Below are 16511 nucleotides of genomic sequence, written 5' to 3'. Positions count from 1 at the left end.
TTAAAGTCCTTTCAGAAATTTAAAGTGACCCTAATATCAAAGCATAAAATTCTGATCTCGCTTCTTTCTACTCTTTATGTTAGATGTTCAGGTGTTTTGAAGAGGTAAATTGCCCAAGTGTGGATATAGTTTGTCCCTCTTTTTAAAAAAATATTTAAAATTTTTATTTATTTATTTTTGGTGGTGCTAGGTCTTCATTGCTGCGCGGGCTTTTCTCTAGTTGCAGCAAGTGGGGTCAACTCTCTAGCTGCGGCGCACAGGCTTCTCATTGAGGGGTCTTCTCCTGTGGAGCACACGGGCTTCAGTGGTTGTGGCACATGGGCTCAGTAGTTGCAGCTCTTGGGCTCTAGAGCACAGGCTCAGTAGCTGTAGCACACAGGCTTAGCTGCTCTGCAACATGTGGGATCTTCCTGGACCAGGGATAGAACCCGTATCTCTTGCATTGACAGATTCTTTACCACTGAGCTACGAGGGGAGCTCTTTCTTCCTTTTTTTCCTTTTCAAAATTTTTAAAATTGAAGTATAGTTGATTTACAATGCTGTGCTACCTCTGCTGTACAGCAAAGTGACTCAGTTACACACACATATGCATTGCTTTTTAATGTTCTTTTTCCATTATGTTTTATCATAGGATACTGAATATAGTTCCCCATGCTATACATTAGAACTTGTTGTCTATCCATTCTAAACATAATAGTTTGTATCTACCAACCCCAAACTCTCAGTTCATCCCTCTGCCTTGCCACACCCCTCCTTGGCAACCAGAAGTCTCTTCTCCCTGTCTACACGTTTGTTGTTGTTTTGGAGATAGGTTCATTTGGGCCATATTTCGATTCCACATATAAGTGATATCAGATGGGATTTGTCTTTCTCTTTCTGACTTACTTCACTTGGTGTGATAATTTCTAGTTGCATTCATGTTGCTGCAAATGGCATTATTTGGTTCTTTTTTTATGGTTGCTACTGCTACTGCTAAGTCACTTCAGTCGTGTCCGACTCTTCACGACCCCATGGACTGCAGCCTACCAGGCTCCCCCGTCCTCGGGATTTTCCAGGCAAGAACACTGGAGTGGGTTGCCATTTCCTTCTCCAATGCATGAAAGTGAAAAGTGAAAGTGAATTCGCTCAGTCATATCCGACTCTTAGCGACCCCATGGACTGCAGCCTACCAGGCTCCTCCATCCGTGGGATTTTCCAGGCAAGAGTACTGGAGTGGGGTGCCATTGCCTTCTCCGTTTTATGGCTGAGTAGTATTCTATTGCAGAAAGAAACAGCAACCCACTCCAGTAATTTTGCCTGGAAAATTCCATGGATGGAGGAGCCTGGTAGGCTACAGTCCATGGTGTCACAGAGTCAGACACTACTGAGCACACACACAGTAATCCACTGTATATATATTCCACATCTTCTTCATCCATTCATCTGTCAATGACATTTTGTTTTTTTCCATATTTTCCCTATTGTGAATAGTGTTGCTACAAATACTGGGGTGCACGCATCTTTTTGAATTGTGATTTTCTCCAGGTATATGCCAAGGAGTGGGATTGCTGAGTCATATAGTAGTTCTACTGCTAGTTTTTTAAGGCATCTTCATATTGCTTTCCATAGTGGCTGCACTACTTTTTATTTCCATCAACACTGTGGGAGGGTTCCCTTTTCTCCACACCTTCTCCAGCATTTGTTATTTGTAAACTTTTAAATAATGTCCATTCTGACTATTGTGAACTGACAGCTTATCGCAGTTTTTATTTGCATTTCTCTACTAATTAGTGGTGTAGAGTATCTTTTTCATGTGCCTCTTGGCCTTCTGTATTTCTTCTTTGGAGAAATTTCCATTTTTCCATTGGGCTGTTCCAAGTGTGGATATGTTTTCTGATGAACACTTTCATTTACACTTGCCACTCTGGAGTTTTACAGTCAGGGATGCTGTGATTCTGAAGAGACACTGTGGCACTTCAGAGATTGAAAGGAACACAGAGTGAAACTTTAGGGAGGGGAAAAAGTAAAAGCCTCATTTTGTAATCTGAGTAAAAAGTGAGCTGAAGTTACTTTAGAAATGGTAATTTAAATTGGAATTGAAATTTTTGTTATGGTACGATATCACAGAATTCATTACAAAAGCCTACACTTGAATGACATATTTTAAAACTTTTAAAGTTCATTTTAATGTCCTGTCTCACTCCCTGGACTCTCTTTTCTAATTTAGTGGAAAAGAAGAATGAAACCCATTTTCTCCACATACCTTGCTACAGGGGAAGACATAGGTCTAGCGACAGAAAAGCATCTCATTTGAACATCCTCTTAAGTAAGAACTTAAAAAAAAATCAATATCCCTTCAAAATCCATCAAGCTTAATTCAGTATGACTATCTGGGGTTAACCATTCTTGTCTTCACAAGGACAGGTAGTTATATAGCTCTGCACAAAAGCAATATTTTAAAGTATGTAAGGAAGAAGGGTGAAAAAGATTGGTATTATCTAGATCTCTCAGAGCAGTTTTCCCGTTACAGAATCTGAGATATGATCCTTTCTGGAAGCTCGTCTATCTGAGCTGCCTTGTGGGAACACAGCTAACACCCTGAAGTAACAACCAAGCTTCAAAACCATGTGCAAACAGCACTGCCTGGTGAGCTCATCGGTAGTAGCTGGAAATGATGTGCTTCAAGTTAAAGGGTTTCTATCACTCGCCAGACATAGAATTAGACAGAAATGAATAAAGTTAGCTTTGAAACAAAGGTATTCTCACAGAGAGATGGACAATTTGAACAGAAGAAAATTTAGAAACTAATAATTAGTGAAAAATGACATATTTAGCATTTTTCAGCATGCTTCAGTATCCACTTCACATATGCAAAAAATAAAAGTCTCCTCATACTTAAAAAAAGAGACAGAGAAAGTCTTAGGAAGGTGGAACTTTGGTTATCAGAGTCCCTAAATAGACAGAATCTCATATTCATCTGATACAGATTTTTATTATTCTGTTATCCTTTCACATTGGGAGTAGGAAGACAAAATAAATAATGTAATCACTAGTTGTGTGGCTATTATTTGCACACAACAAAATGATCAAACTTTGTGGTTATTTTTGGTTTTGTATAAGGATTGCAATTTTGGTGTTATTTTTTTTTAAGCCATACTGTAGTTCTTACAGTGAAATGTGATAGTAAAACACTTATGGTGAATGGGGGAGACATCCACTAGCAGATGATCACAATACAGAACCAAGAATGGAGGGGAGTGGAGGAGGCTATTTTAGTTGAGAAATAACAAAGGCCCACACTGGAGAAGTCGTAGAGGAAGGGAAAAGACGGAAGATAGTTAAAAATACTCCAAAGGTAAAATGGGCCAGATCCTGTGGCTGACGAGACGTGAGGGTGGGAAAAATTCAAGGATAAGGATGAGTCCCAGTAACTTTCTTAAATTCTGCTTAAAGAATTTATTTTGTGTTACACTCATAATTTTGTTGTGCCAGATAATCATGTTTTTGTTTTTAAACAAAAATGCTATCCTGACCATTATTATACTAAAACATATTGGCTAAGAGATTGCTTCAGTGGTGCAAAATGGCAATAATAAGTACAACTCACTTTTATTTAGGAAATTTGATGATGACTTACTGAAAGGTAGCGATGACTGAAAATCAGTTTGGAGAACCTAATTTAAGTTGGGTTTGCTGATAACATAATTGAAGTAATGAGCTTGCTCATAGCTGCTTCCTATTTCTGACACTGCTTTTAGAGGCACATGTCTTCCTATCAGAAAATGACCATTCACAGTGATGGTGTGAGTGCATGTATTGCTCAGGGTAGAAGTGTGAGCACCACCAGTTCTAAATCTGGAGGTGTGGGCATACACAAATCCTGGCCCTGTAAGGTGACCGCTTTGGCAAGCTCTGGCCAAGCCCGGGAAATTTTTTCACCTCTTTGTAAGACCTTAGCTTGAATTAGACTCCCTACCTCTGCAGCTGCTGATCAGTCAGGCTGTGAGATTTGCTAATCAGGCCCTTCCAAAATCACACATATCCTTACAGGAAACACGGTTCTGGGTTGCTTTGAGATTTTTAGTACTCTCGGTATAAAAGAAGTTATACACAGGAATTATGCCTTGTTTTCTCAGTTGCAAACAAGAGAAATACATCCAACACAGGCGGACAGAAGCACGAAGAACAACTGCATTCTTCTTAATGCACAAGCTAAACAACTGCAACAGTTTCAACTTGATTTTAGTTGTACACACTTATATCAGCAAATGACAGTGGCAAAAAATGTGCAGATAATTTTAAAAATAAAGATTTAAATGTACCAATATTTTAAAAACTGTTTACCAACTGTCTCTTCTTAGGATAACGTCGTGTTGTATTAATATATGCCCCAAATGCATTTACATTTAGTGTCTACCGTACCTCGTGGTCCCGCTGCCTGGCTGCTGTGGCTCTGTTCATGTCTTCAGCATCCCTGACATGGTTAAGGGCCTGGTCGAGTGATTCCTGGAGGTCTGACAGCTTGGCGTTATAGTCGTCCAGCTGCTCCAGGACCACAGGAAACAGAGAGCGAGTGTCATTGTACTGCCTCTGCCAGCTCTCAGCCTGGCTCAGCACTGGGGAGAAAGGCACACAGAAACTCAGTCTGGGCTCCTCCCTTCTCTTCCCATCCCAGCCCACAGAAGCAAAGATGCAAATTTGGCAGGTGACATCTTTAGCAATAGCGATTAAAGCTGTTGGTCACAAAAATGGCCCCATTATTTGAAGTTTTAAATACTATTTTGTAGGATTTGGACCATCCTAGACCACCATCAGCTAAAAAGGGAGTTGATTAGTTTTCCTGTCAAGATGATGCTTTATGTGGAAATGATGTCATTCAACTAGGTTTATTATTACACAGATTATTAATAGCTTTACCATACAAATGAAACTTGGATATACTACAGTTTTACTATTAGAGATATCTCCAATTATTTTGTCTATTATCGGCAAATGTACAACCATTCATCTTCTGTATTCTCTCCAGGCAGCTATTTTTAGTTAGCTCCTTTATTTAGGTCAAACTTAATCATTATTCTGGAATCATTATTCCAGAATCATTATTCTGAAAGATTAAACGGCAATGAAATATTCTTAAACTTTGCCTATGTCTTAATTCTCTAATCAAAGTTACATGCATTGCTTCTGTACCTTGATTCTATTTTTTCTCCAGGGACTATCAGTCTGTCTTATTGAGGTTTTGTATTTACTTTCATCATCATGAACAGAAGATACAAGTTCACGGTTGAGTAGAGAAAGTGGCTGAAAAAATGCCTTTACTCGGTGGAAGGCTGCTAAGTGGGAGATGTATTTGGTTCCACTTCCCCAGAGTAGTCTTGTTAAATCCCCAAACAGGCAAAGCATCTGGCTGTGACATGAGAGCTCCAGCCTTCCTGACTGCTGGCCTAATCTGCACTCAGAAACGGGCCTGAGATTCTGCCTTATTTCTTACTGTTTCTAAGACCTTGTAAGTCTGCTATCACAATATACCTTTATGCCAAAATTACTCCTCTATTAAAATATTCACAACAAGTTTTAACAGAAGTTGACAGTGACAATTGTAGGAAAATGATCTAATGTAGGTGTTCTTAACCCTTTCTGTATCATGGGCCCCTTTACAACCTGGCAAAGCCTTCATTCAGATCCCTTCTTATATGTTTTTAAATGTACAAGATAAAATATGTAGCACTAAAAAGATGTATAAAAATTGGTAATATAATAATACATGTGCTTCCTTATCAGTGTGTTAACTAATAAGATTTAGGGGTAAAACCAGTAACTACTAAAATTCTTGAATTATTGATGAATTTAGCATTGTGAAATAACAGTGACAACTGAAATATGATACACAAACCTGTAGCCTCTTTTTGTTGACTGTGTAGATTAAAATGGACACAATTTTTTATAACTCTTCTATCAAGAGTCAAGTCTTTTTCCTCACCCTTGAATCTGGGCTGGTTTTGACCAACAGAGGGCTTCCCTCATACCTCAGTTGGTAAAGAATCCATCTGCAAAGCAGGAGAGCCCGGTTTGATTCCTGGGTTGGGAAGATCCCTTGGAGAAGGGATAGGCTACCCACTCCAGTATTCTTGGGCTTCCCTTGTGGCTCAGTTGGTAAAGAATTCGCCTGCAATGTGGGAGATCTGGGTTTGATCCCCAGGTTGGGAAGATCCCCTGGAGAAGGGATAGGCTACCCACTCCAGTATTCTGGTGTGGAGAATTCCATGGACTGTATAGTCCATGGACTTGCAAACAGTTGGACATGATCGATCAACTTTCACTTTCACTTTGACCAATGGAATGAATATGACATTGCTGAGTTCCAAGGCCAGGCCTTGAGAGACCTTGTACTTTCCATTCTTGCCCTCCTGGAAGGCTTCTGCCATATGAACAAGCTCAGTGAGCTTCCCAGAGAATAAAACCCCACGTGGAGGGAGATGCCCAGCCATCCCAGCTAAGAGCCCAGACATGTGAGTGAACTTCACCACATGGAGCAGAGATGATCTGCCTAGGTTGAGTCTAACCCAAATTGTCAACCTATGAAATCATGAACAAATAAATGCTTATTGTTTTAATGTCTGGGGTAGATTGTGAGACAGTAATTGATAACTGATATAATGACCAAGTCATAGATTCACTAATACTACTGTGGTTTGTTATTTACATTAATCATTAAAGGAAATGTTAAATTTCCAGTGAGGTTTCAAAGTCATTAAAAGTCACTCACGGACATCAGAACATCAATGTTGCTGGGCTTTGTTTTGTTACATCTTTACTGCCTTCTCAATGAGACTTCTCTTATTGAAGTTTTGGGAATTGCTTCCCTTAGCTTTCCTTCCCCTGTTTTTTCACCAGCTGCTACATTCCTATTTTTTTCTTCTCAGGAGTAAAATCTTGTAGATTCCTTGTGGAATCTCAGCAGTTTCTCAAAAGCTGAAGGTTGGGTCTGGATTTAAAATTCCTGGTCTATATATATAGAGTCAAGTTGTCCTGAAGAACTCCCTGAGGCCACTTTAAATGCTCAGTGACTCTGAATATCGGGAATTGGTTGCTTTGACCAAACGCTGCCCTGTGACTGGGTGTCCTCTCCTGGACCCACAAAGGAAGCAGACATGTGCTGGCCTCTAGAAGCTGAATATACCTACATTCATGGGCTTCGTCTGCCTCCTCGTCCACAAGTTCCCGTTGGGTGAGGAACGGCTGACGGCGTCGGATCTCCTCAAGCATCTTCTGTGCCAACACCAGCTTCTCGGAGATTTCCTCAGAGCTAAGTTCCTGCTCTTCCCCATAATACAGCATCTTGCTGCTGATCTCTGAAAGGAAGGGCACAGTGAGAGAAGGCAGGAGGGGGAAGTGCTGGGGAGTCTGACAGTGACGTCACTGAAAACACGAACAAGAGGGCAATGGGCAGGGCTGATCCTAAAACGGAGACAGAGACCTGATGCAAAGACAGCGTGGTGGTGGTCATGCTGTGAATACTGGTGTCGGCCCTGGAGTTCATCATATATTCCAGGGAGAGGTTAAACCAAAGGAAGTCACTCTTTGCTTTTCATTTGGCAACTTCAGAACAGGAATGGAATTAATACCAAGTTTGCTCTGATTTCAGTTGAGTCTGATTTTAGTATGAGTAAAAAATGTTAATATTTAAGAAACACAAATCTAGGGTCTTTGATCAGTCTTTTATATAATAAAATATATAATTTGGAGAAAATGTTCTGATGTATCACCTGTCACACATAGGAAGCATTGGAGATATTAATTGTAATTTAGCCAAGGATTTTACCTAAGCTCTAAGCCAAAATGAGTGTACACTGATGGCTGTTCAGTTAGTCTTTCAGATTGTTGTACAGACTAGATATAACACAGAGGTTTCTTACAGCAGGATGTGAGCTTTTGATCATTAATATATACATTTTTTTTTTTTTTTGCAACTGCTGTTTGCCTTCTGTGGTATGACTGCCTGGCAAGACTGTTCAATTCTGACTCTGGGTCATTCTCAGCCTACATCCATAAGTAGTATCCATTTCAGAACCAGAGGGACGGCTGAGGCTCAGAGGCAATAGATGGGTTGTCTGAATACTGGCAGAGCTGAGCAGGCCTCTGGTTCCCTCTTCCTACTATATATGATCAGATGAAAGTTATGTAATTGCCACCTTGTCCTATGGTAGCTCCAGGAGGAAGCATTTTATCTTCCTGGCATAAATGAAATTGTCTGTCTGTGGTTTACTATGATCTATGTGGTTGGCCAGACAAGATGGGTAAACAACACTGGTCTCACATAAATCATACCAGGATAAGGGCTTGTATTTCATATGGATAATAGCTTGAAGGTCACCAGTAGTTACTTTAGAGATGGCTGGGAATAAGGAATGACACACTCCTGGTGTGCAGCATCCCTGAATTCTGAAGCAAGGGAGATAAATAGGGGAAGAGGTTTTCAGTGCTGTAAATATTACTGATAAAAGCTTTAGAAACTAAAATATACTTAAACAAAACTCAAGAAGGAATTAAATACTCATTTCTCAAGTAAAGTCTAAAATATTAACCCTTGAACTAAACTAAACATATATATTTTCCTTAGATCTAGCATTGGCAATGCTGAATTTCTTGGCATTTTGATGCAGATATTATATTTACAATCTGGCTTATTTTATTTTAGCCATGTCTGCTCTAGATTAGAAAAAGGAAATACAGAGAATAACATTTATGCTTTTGGTCTTTGAAGGCTGTTCATACATTACTTTCGAAAGGTAGAAACTGATGGAAATTACTGTTTTCTATTTACATTTCTTTTGTATTTTCTCCTTCTTATTCTATGTCCTAGGGTCAAATAAGGGTCAAATAAGAAGGCTTAGATTCCTTCCAAATGAAATACCCTAGAATCACAATTTGAGTTAGACAGCAAAGGTGAACTGTTTTTTTTTTTTTTTCCCCTGAATGGCTAAGATCTAAGATGCTAGCTTTTTCTGCTGCCGAGAGGGACATTTATTTCTTAATTAGATGAGATCAGCTAATCTAGGTTTAATCTTACTTTTTGAATAAATCAATTTTAACTATAAAATATTATATGGAAAGAACATTTTATCGGTAGATGCAAAAGCATGAAATAGTAAGGATGGGAGCAGGGGATGTTTGAAATGCATACCATTTGTTTTTATTATGTATTATGGGCACCGAAGGAAATACAGCGAATGATTAATCTTGGCTCAATACATCCCTTGTCCTGGAATATGCTCCCTCTACCTCAGTATAAAGATATGAATCTTCCATTGTGGGTCCCTTTACTGTCATTGTGCCCTTGAGATGTACTTGTAGTTGTCATCCAGCTCTTAATATATAGGATAATAAAAACTATGGAAACACACAAATACTGTATCTTAGCAGACTGTAACCCAAGTAAATTCTCTTTATCTTAGAACCAAAGCAATCGCCTGTTTTCTGTTGGTAAACTGAAGGCTTGCTTTCAGCATGCTATTAAGATAGTCTTCAAAATGCAGCCTGCGTTTATGAGAAGCTGGAATACAAGTAAGTAAACCCTCAAGAAGAAAGGTAAATCTGCCAGTTTTATGCTTTAAGGCAAAGAACTCTTCCACACCCACTCTTGGCGTTTCTTCTGGACTGGGGACCAGAGCATGCACCTGCCTGGTTCTTAGGACAGCATGAGAGAGACAGCGCAGGATAACTTGGATTAGTGGACAGTTTGCTGCCATTCTAAAGGCAGGGCTTTCACTGTGAATAACTGAGAAAAATGTGACTCCTACTCAACTCTTGCATTTTAGAGACAACACAGAATGTAATTTCCTCTACTGGAAAGGTATACTGGCATTTCACTTCTGTGAAATGAGTGGAAAGGGAATGATTTTTTACATACAGTCTCTCTCTTTTTTTTGTTTCCTTTTGGCTGCACTGCCTGAGTCCTAACCACTGTACTGTCAGGAAATTTCCTCTACTCTCCACGTTTATTATTGAAAATAGACAGTTAGCGGAGATGAGTGCTCAGAAGTCCCAGACAAACAAATGTCAAAGAAGATCTTACATGAGTTTGAAAAGGTAACACTCTAACAACAGGTCCTGGCACACAATAAACACTAACAGTAGCCATTACTTTTATTGTTGTTAATAACATGAGTGATTCCCTGACATGGAGCTGAACCAGTAGAGAGTATATTTACCTTGGATTTTATCCCTCATATTGTGGGCTTGCTCTGCAAGCTGAGTTGCATGGTTAATGGTATCCATGCTTTCCTTCTGAGCCAACTGGACCTTTCTTGAAGCTTGGCTTTCCTATAAATAATCCGTATAAACAACAGATTAATTTTACGAGAAGGAAAGGCTGTGTATATGCATGTGGGGGTGGGTGAGCATAATGTATTCTGTAAACATAAATTTCCCCGACATGCGAAAGTTCTGTAACATATAAAATGGACTCATGCATGAAGATGGATGTGATGACTAGCTTTAGAATTACAGATGCTATTTCTATTCCTAAGCCATCAGTCACAGTTCAATCCAAACCACCCATCTTTCGTAAGTAATCTACCCTTTGAATTTTTACTGTATCTCAAGATGCCAGACTAGGGAATTATCCATGTCTGCTGATCAGTTTGACATTGTGCTGACTGAAATGCTTAAGGGTTCAAAGGGAAACATGTTGAGAAAGCAGGCCGATCTCAAAATGTTCCATGCATCCAGTGGCTTCTGGGTGGTCCAGCCACTGCTGCAACTAAATTACCACAGAGATTGAAAGGATTATGCTCACTAGGCTAAAGGCTATTTTCAGTGCTGCCTTCCAAATTCCCATCAACACTGAAGGCACTTGTGTACAAATAATTACTCAAGCAGTTTTGGCTCGGAGTGAATGAAGTTCTTCTCTGAGAAGCTGATTTCATTCTTTCAACTCTGTTTCAGAACTCACATGTAGGATCTGTCAAGATGAACCCCCAACTCAAATGTGGCTCCTGAAGAAAGGATGTGTGGGTGTGCATGTGTACATGCATATTTATCTCTGTGTGTATAAAGACAGAAGAGAAAGTAAAGTGAAAGTGTAGTCACTTGGTTGTGTCCAACTCTTTGCGATCCCACGGACTATAGCCCGCCAGGCATTTCTGTCCATGGAATTCTCTAGGCAAGTATACTGGAATTCTCTAGGCAAGAATACTGGAATGGAAGGCCATTTCCTTCTCCAAGGGATCTTCCTGACCCAGCGATTGAACCTAGGTCTCATGCATTGCAGCCAGATTCTTTACTGTCTGAGCCACAAGGGAAGCATGTCTTAAAAAAATGGTTCAAGGCCAAGACACTGGCCTGGATGCACAGCATGGGGCTGGGTACATACTCTGGCATCAGAAAGATGGATTCATGGGTTATATTTAAGAGGTGGGACACTTCCTCAGTCTGGCATTTGATCAAGCGCCCACTTGTCTTGCCCAGTGTCTTTCTGGTTCAGCTCTGTGACAAAGAAGCTGTATCTGCCTGCATTGCCAGGTGACCTGCTACACAGAGTGCTGGCTGGTAGGCCCCCAGAACAGGAGAGTGGCTGTTTCAAATCTCTCTCCTTTTATCTCTTGTTGCAGTGGGAGGATTAGGCCATGCTTTTACCTGGAATGTTTTTATGCAACCCACTCCAGTAGTCTCGTCTGCAAAATCCCAGGGACAGAGGAGCCCAGCACTACAGGCATTGGGGTCACAAAGAGTTGGACGCGACTGAGTGACTGAACAACCATCACACAGCATAACCCAAGCCACTGGCCCTTTAAGGAGGAGAATGCGGAGATGGTATCCCAGCAAACACATGCCCCAGGAGCTTTTCATTGGCACTGTATCCAAAATCCCTCCAAACAAAGCTCCCTGTGCAGCAATACTGCAGCTCCGTCGCTGAAATGCATGCTCTCTGAATGGACACAGCAATCTGAGTCACATGTTCTTTTCCCACAATTTCAATCTCCCTCTTGCCCTGTTCTAATGCTTTCTGGAAACACAAGCTTTGTGGTCACTTTAAAATTAGATGATGTAGAAAATAAAATGAATCTTATTCTTGATGTCATCCCTCCCTACTTTTAAAAAATAGGGACACAGACCTATAAAACATTAAAAAATGTTTAAAGTTGATTTTTGGTCCAGTTTAAATTCAGTTATATTTACAAAATACAACATGCATATTTTTGACTTTGGCTTCATCCTTCAAGGGAAAAGGTTTATTGTTATTACTGTGTTCATTTATTTCTTGATATGGAAACTGAATTCACCAAAGTAATGAGACAGCTAGAAGATAACTCAAAGACAAGCTCTTTTGACCAACACCAGAGGGCGCTTAGATACATATATTTAAAAAAAGACAGCAGCAAAAAGGAACATCTGCTACTTTAAACTGCAAAATTACTGATATAATATACAGTGATGCCTTATTTGAAAGTTCTACGGCTTTCTTTAACTTTGATTATGGAAGGAAAATAATGATATGGGCACATGGTAAAACAGGTGCATCCTGCCCTAAGGAAAACTATAAAAAATTAGCTCACAACTGTAAGCTGGTTGATGTTTAGCATTACAAATGGATTAATCACTTACTCACCTCAGCAGTGAATTCTGACACACATTTGACATAAAGGTGGCAAGAATTTCATGTACTATACAGGGCATAAAGTATAGTGTACCTAGAATACTATTCTATTGAGTGAGGATGCTAATCATTATCTAGCATGGTCTAGACTCTTTTGAGAGTGAAAGGGGATCTTCTAATAATAACTCTAAGATAAGCATAAACAGAGGCAGTGCCGGACAAAACGGCAGTAGGAATACTGGTGTGCCATTTCACTATCTGTATGGTGATGTCTACTTGTGTGGGTTTAACTATCTCCTAAACATTGAAATATTTTTCCAGCCTTGATCTCTTCTCTTGAGCTACAGACTCAAATCTGTGGCATCCACAGGTACTTCACCTGATGAAGTCCAGAGAATCCATTCTGAATTATCAGTCTTGGCCATTTATCTTTCCAAGTCTAATAGCTTACATCTTTGCAACTCTTCATATTCAACTGGTCACTGAATCACTTTTATTTAACTCGCCCTTCTGGCCTCTCTTCTTGTTGCCCACCACTAGTTTCAGTTTATCCCAGTTCACTGCAATTTCCTTTCCAATGAACACAAGGTAGCAACGGACTGCTCTTGTTTGGATTACTGTGACAGTCTACTAACTGGTGTCCCTGTCTTCAGTCTTAAACTCACCAATTTATCATCCCCACTGCAGAGCAATGTTTCTGAAACTTCGCACCTAATCAGCTCATTGTTGTAGGTAAATGCTACAGTATCTTCCAAAGTCCATAGGATGAGTATGGTGGGCAAGGTTCATCATGATTTGGCCTCTGAGAACCTCTTCAGCATTGTCTGCTGTTCCTTGCTTTTTAAATTAATCTTCTGCAATGCCAAGGCTGAAGTTCTACAGTCTTCTGCTGCTGCTGCTAAGTCACTTAAGTCATGTCTGACTCTGTGCAACCCCATAGATGGAAGCCCATCAGGCTCCTCCATCCTTGGGATTCTCCAGGCAAGAGCACTGGAGTGGGTACAGTCTTCTGGTCAACTGTAATTGAAATATATTTTGACTTTTTGTCCTGTCTTTTTATCAGGATTGGAGATGAGGCTTTTAATGTATGGAAGTGACCTACTTTCCTTCCAATCCTAAAGGTCTTCATACATGCTGCTGTAGCTGAAGGAGTACGGATGAGATGGAGGAGATGGAGAAGTGTAGGGAACAGTGTGGCATCCTCCTGACCCAGCTCTTGGGAGACTGGGCTTTAGATCCAGATGGCAAAGGGCAGCACTGAGACTGGGAGAGGGTCACTATCTTCACTTCTGCTTGTAGCCTAGTCCACTCTGGTTCTGAGCATGTTCTCCTTTGGGAACACAGGAGAGTGGAATCTTGACAGAGGCTTTGGTATTTCATTACAGACATGATCAGCAGTGGCAAAATTGAGACTTTTTTGAGCAGCAGCTCTTTGGGAACACAAATGCATGGGCATCCTTTAGGGGCTTCCCAGAAGTTGCTGTTGTTGTCACTCAGTCATGTCTGACTCTTTGCAACCCCATGGATTGCACCATGCCAGGCTTCCCTGTCCTTCACCATCTCCTAAAGCTTGCTCAAACTCATGTCCATCAAGTCGATGATGCCATCCAACTATCTCATCCTCTGTTGTCTGTTTCTTCTCCCACCTTGAATCTTTCCCAGCATCAGGGTCTTTTCTAATGACTCAGTTTTTCGTATCTGGTGGCCAAAGGACTGGCACTTCAGCTTCAGCATCAGTCCTTCCAATGAATATTCAGGACTGATTTCCTTTAGGATTGCCTGGTTTGCTCTCCTTGCAGTCCAAGGGGCTCTCAAGAGTCTTCTCCAACACTATAGTTCAAAAGCATCAATTCTTCAGTGCTCAGCCTTCTTTATGGTCCAAATCTCACATCCATATATGACTACTGGAAAAATCATAGCTTTGACTATATGGTCCTCTGTTGGCAAAGTAATGTCTCTGTTTTTTAATATGCTGTCTAGGTTTGTCATAGCTTTTCTTCCAAGGAGCAAGAGTCTTTTAATTTCATGGCTGTAGTCACCATCTGCAGTGATTTTGGAGCCCAAGAAAATAAAGTCTCTCACTGTTTCCACATCTATTTGCCATGAAGTGATGGGACTGTATGCCATGATCTTCATTTTTTTAATGTTGAGTTTTAAGTCAGCTTTTTCACTCTCCTCTTTCACCTTCATCAAAAGACTCTTTAGTTTCTCTTTGCTTTCTGCCATAAGGGTGGTGTCATCTGCATATCGGAGGTTATTGATATTTCTCCTGGCAATCTTGACCGGCATTTTGCATGATGTACTCTGCATATAAGTTAAATAAGCAGGGTGACAATATACAGCCTTGATGTATTCCTTTCCCAATTTGGAACCAATCTATTGTTCCATGTCCAGTTTTAACTGTTGCTTCTTGACCTGCATATAGGTTTCTCAGGAGGCAGGTAAATTTCCCTAAGTACGGGGTGGGAAAAGGGAGTAAGATTTATCAAAAGAGGGCTAGAGGACTTAGATATGGAAGTTGGGGCAAAAACCCAGTAACTTTAAGTTAATGTAAACTGTGAGATTTGGGTTACATTAGATTCATGTAACAGATACTTTGCATACAGAGGATACAGTTGTCCCTTTAACAATGCAGGGGTTTGGGGCACTGATACAATTGAAAATCCACGTGTAACTTCACAGTTGGCCCTCCATATCTGAGGTTCTATACCCTTGGACTCAACCAACTGTGGATCATGTAATACCATTGCACCATAGTATCAAAAAACACCTATGTATAAGTGTACCCTCGAAGTTCAAACCCATGTTGTTCAAGGATCAACCACATTTTCAATTTTAAGAGGCAACATTACTGTGATTTTTATCACACTGTGGGAATCTACAGTGAAATTCTTCATTCTAGTTAAAGCTAAATATTGTGAACTTTTCTTGATAGAAGGCTTTCTAAGACAAAGCTTTTATTACATCCTTCTAGGAATCAATTATGAACTTTTCTAGACCAACGGCTTGAAGGATGCTTGAGAAGTCATTAAGACTAGCTCTGGGTGTTTGTTTCAAAATGTTTCAGCAGGTTCTTGTACCATCAGGACTGTTGATGTCACAACAAGAAGGATGTTATTTTCAGTAAGAATCAATGGAAACAACTGGGTGAATGTTCTAGTAGCTTCATCATCAACTTCCTGCTTTGGTGGTCTGTTCTTGTTGCTCAGGAGCCTTTTCTACTGTGATATTCCTTTGAAGCTTACATTATTTCCTCCCCATGAAAACCTGAATTTAATTAATATTGGAAATAGGAAAACTGTATAAGAAAACAATCAGTAACTCTGTGTCTAAGCTATGGGAGGAACTAATCTTGGTGAAAACATTTCCTCAAGAATTTGAGATACTTCCAGCAAGTTCCAGCCATGACATAGAAATGAAATGACAATGAGTTTTCACAAAGATTTCTTTCATGGTATTTTCCTTTGAACTTTAAGAGATCTCACTGCTCCTCAAATGTTGATGGTTGCATGGAGAAAGGGGGACTCAATTTTTATATGCATTTAAAAGCAGTTGAATCTTCCAAGGATTCAATTAAAGTAATTCCTATTTTTAGAAGCATAATCTCTTAGTTTAAGAGGTCCAAGGTCAAAAGAGATTATCAGAGTCATTTTAACCACTATTTTTGCAGAAAATGAGAATTGTTTCTGAAAAGAACAACAGTTTATGTCAAATATTAGTATCTGAAAGCAGAAATTCCAGGGTACTCTGGGCAGAACTGGTGGAACATAATCAGGGGAAAAAATGTGTTAAAGATTTTAGTATATTAAACATGGTGCCTTGGAGCTTAGTTGCATTTTCTATTTTTTTATTAGATGGAAATTTTTCCATTAGACCCTTGGGGAATGACTTTGCTCATGTTTTAATGTTTTTGTTAATCTGTGAGAGGTTTTAG

General features: G+C 39.9%; 1 protein-coding gene across 3 annotated transcripts in view; it reads right to left on the bottom strand.

The window, feature by feature from the left end:
- LAMA4 (laminin subunit alpha 4) overlaps window positions 1-16511 on the bottom strand; it is a 139972-nt gene that overhangs the window by 57145 nt on the left and 66316 nt on the right. For all 3 annotated transcript variants that reach the window (XM_061427545.1, XM_061427547.1, XM_061427546.1), the window contains exons 10-12: window positions 10191-10302; window positions 7164-7331; window positions 4402-4595 (exon numbers count right to left, since the gene is read on the bottom strand). In XM_061427545.1, the coding sequence (XP_061283529.1) occupies window positions 4402-4595; window positions 7164-7331; window positions 10191-10302 (474 nt within the window). The remainder of the gene's footprint in view (window positions 1-4401; window positions 4596-7163; window positions 7332-10190; window positions 10303-16511) is intronic.

Source organism: Bos javanicus, chromosome 9 (assembly GCF_032452875.1).
Source record: "Bos javanicus breed banteng chromosome 9, ARS-OSU_banteng_1.0, whole genome shotgun sequence".
Classification (NCBI taxonomy): Eukaryota; Metazoa; Chordata; class Mammalia; order Artiodactyla; family Bovidae; genus Bos; species Bos javanicus.
This window is presented reverse-complemented; position numbering and strand designations above follow the sequence as displayed.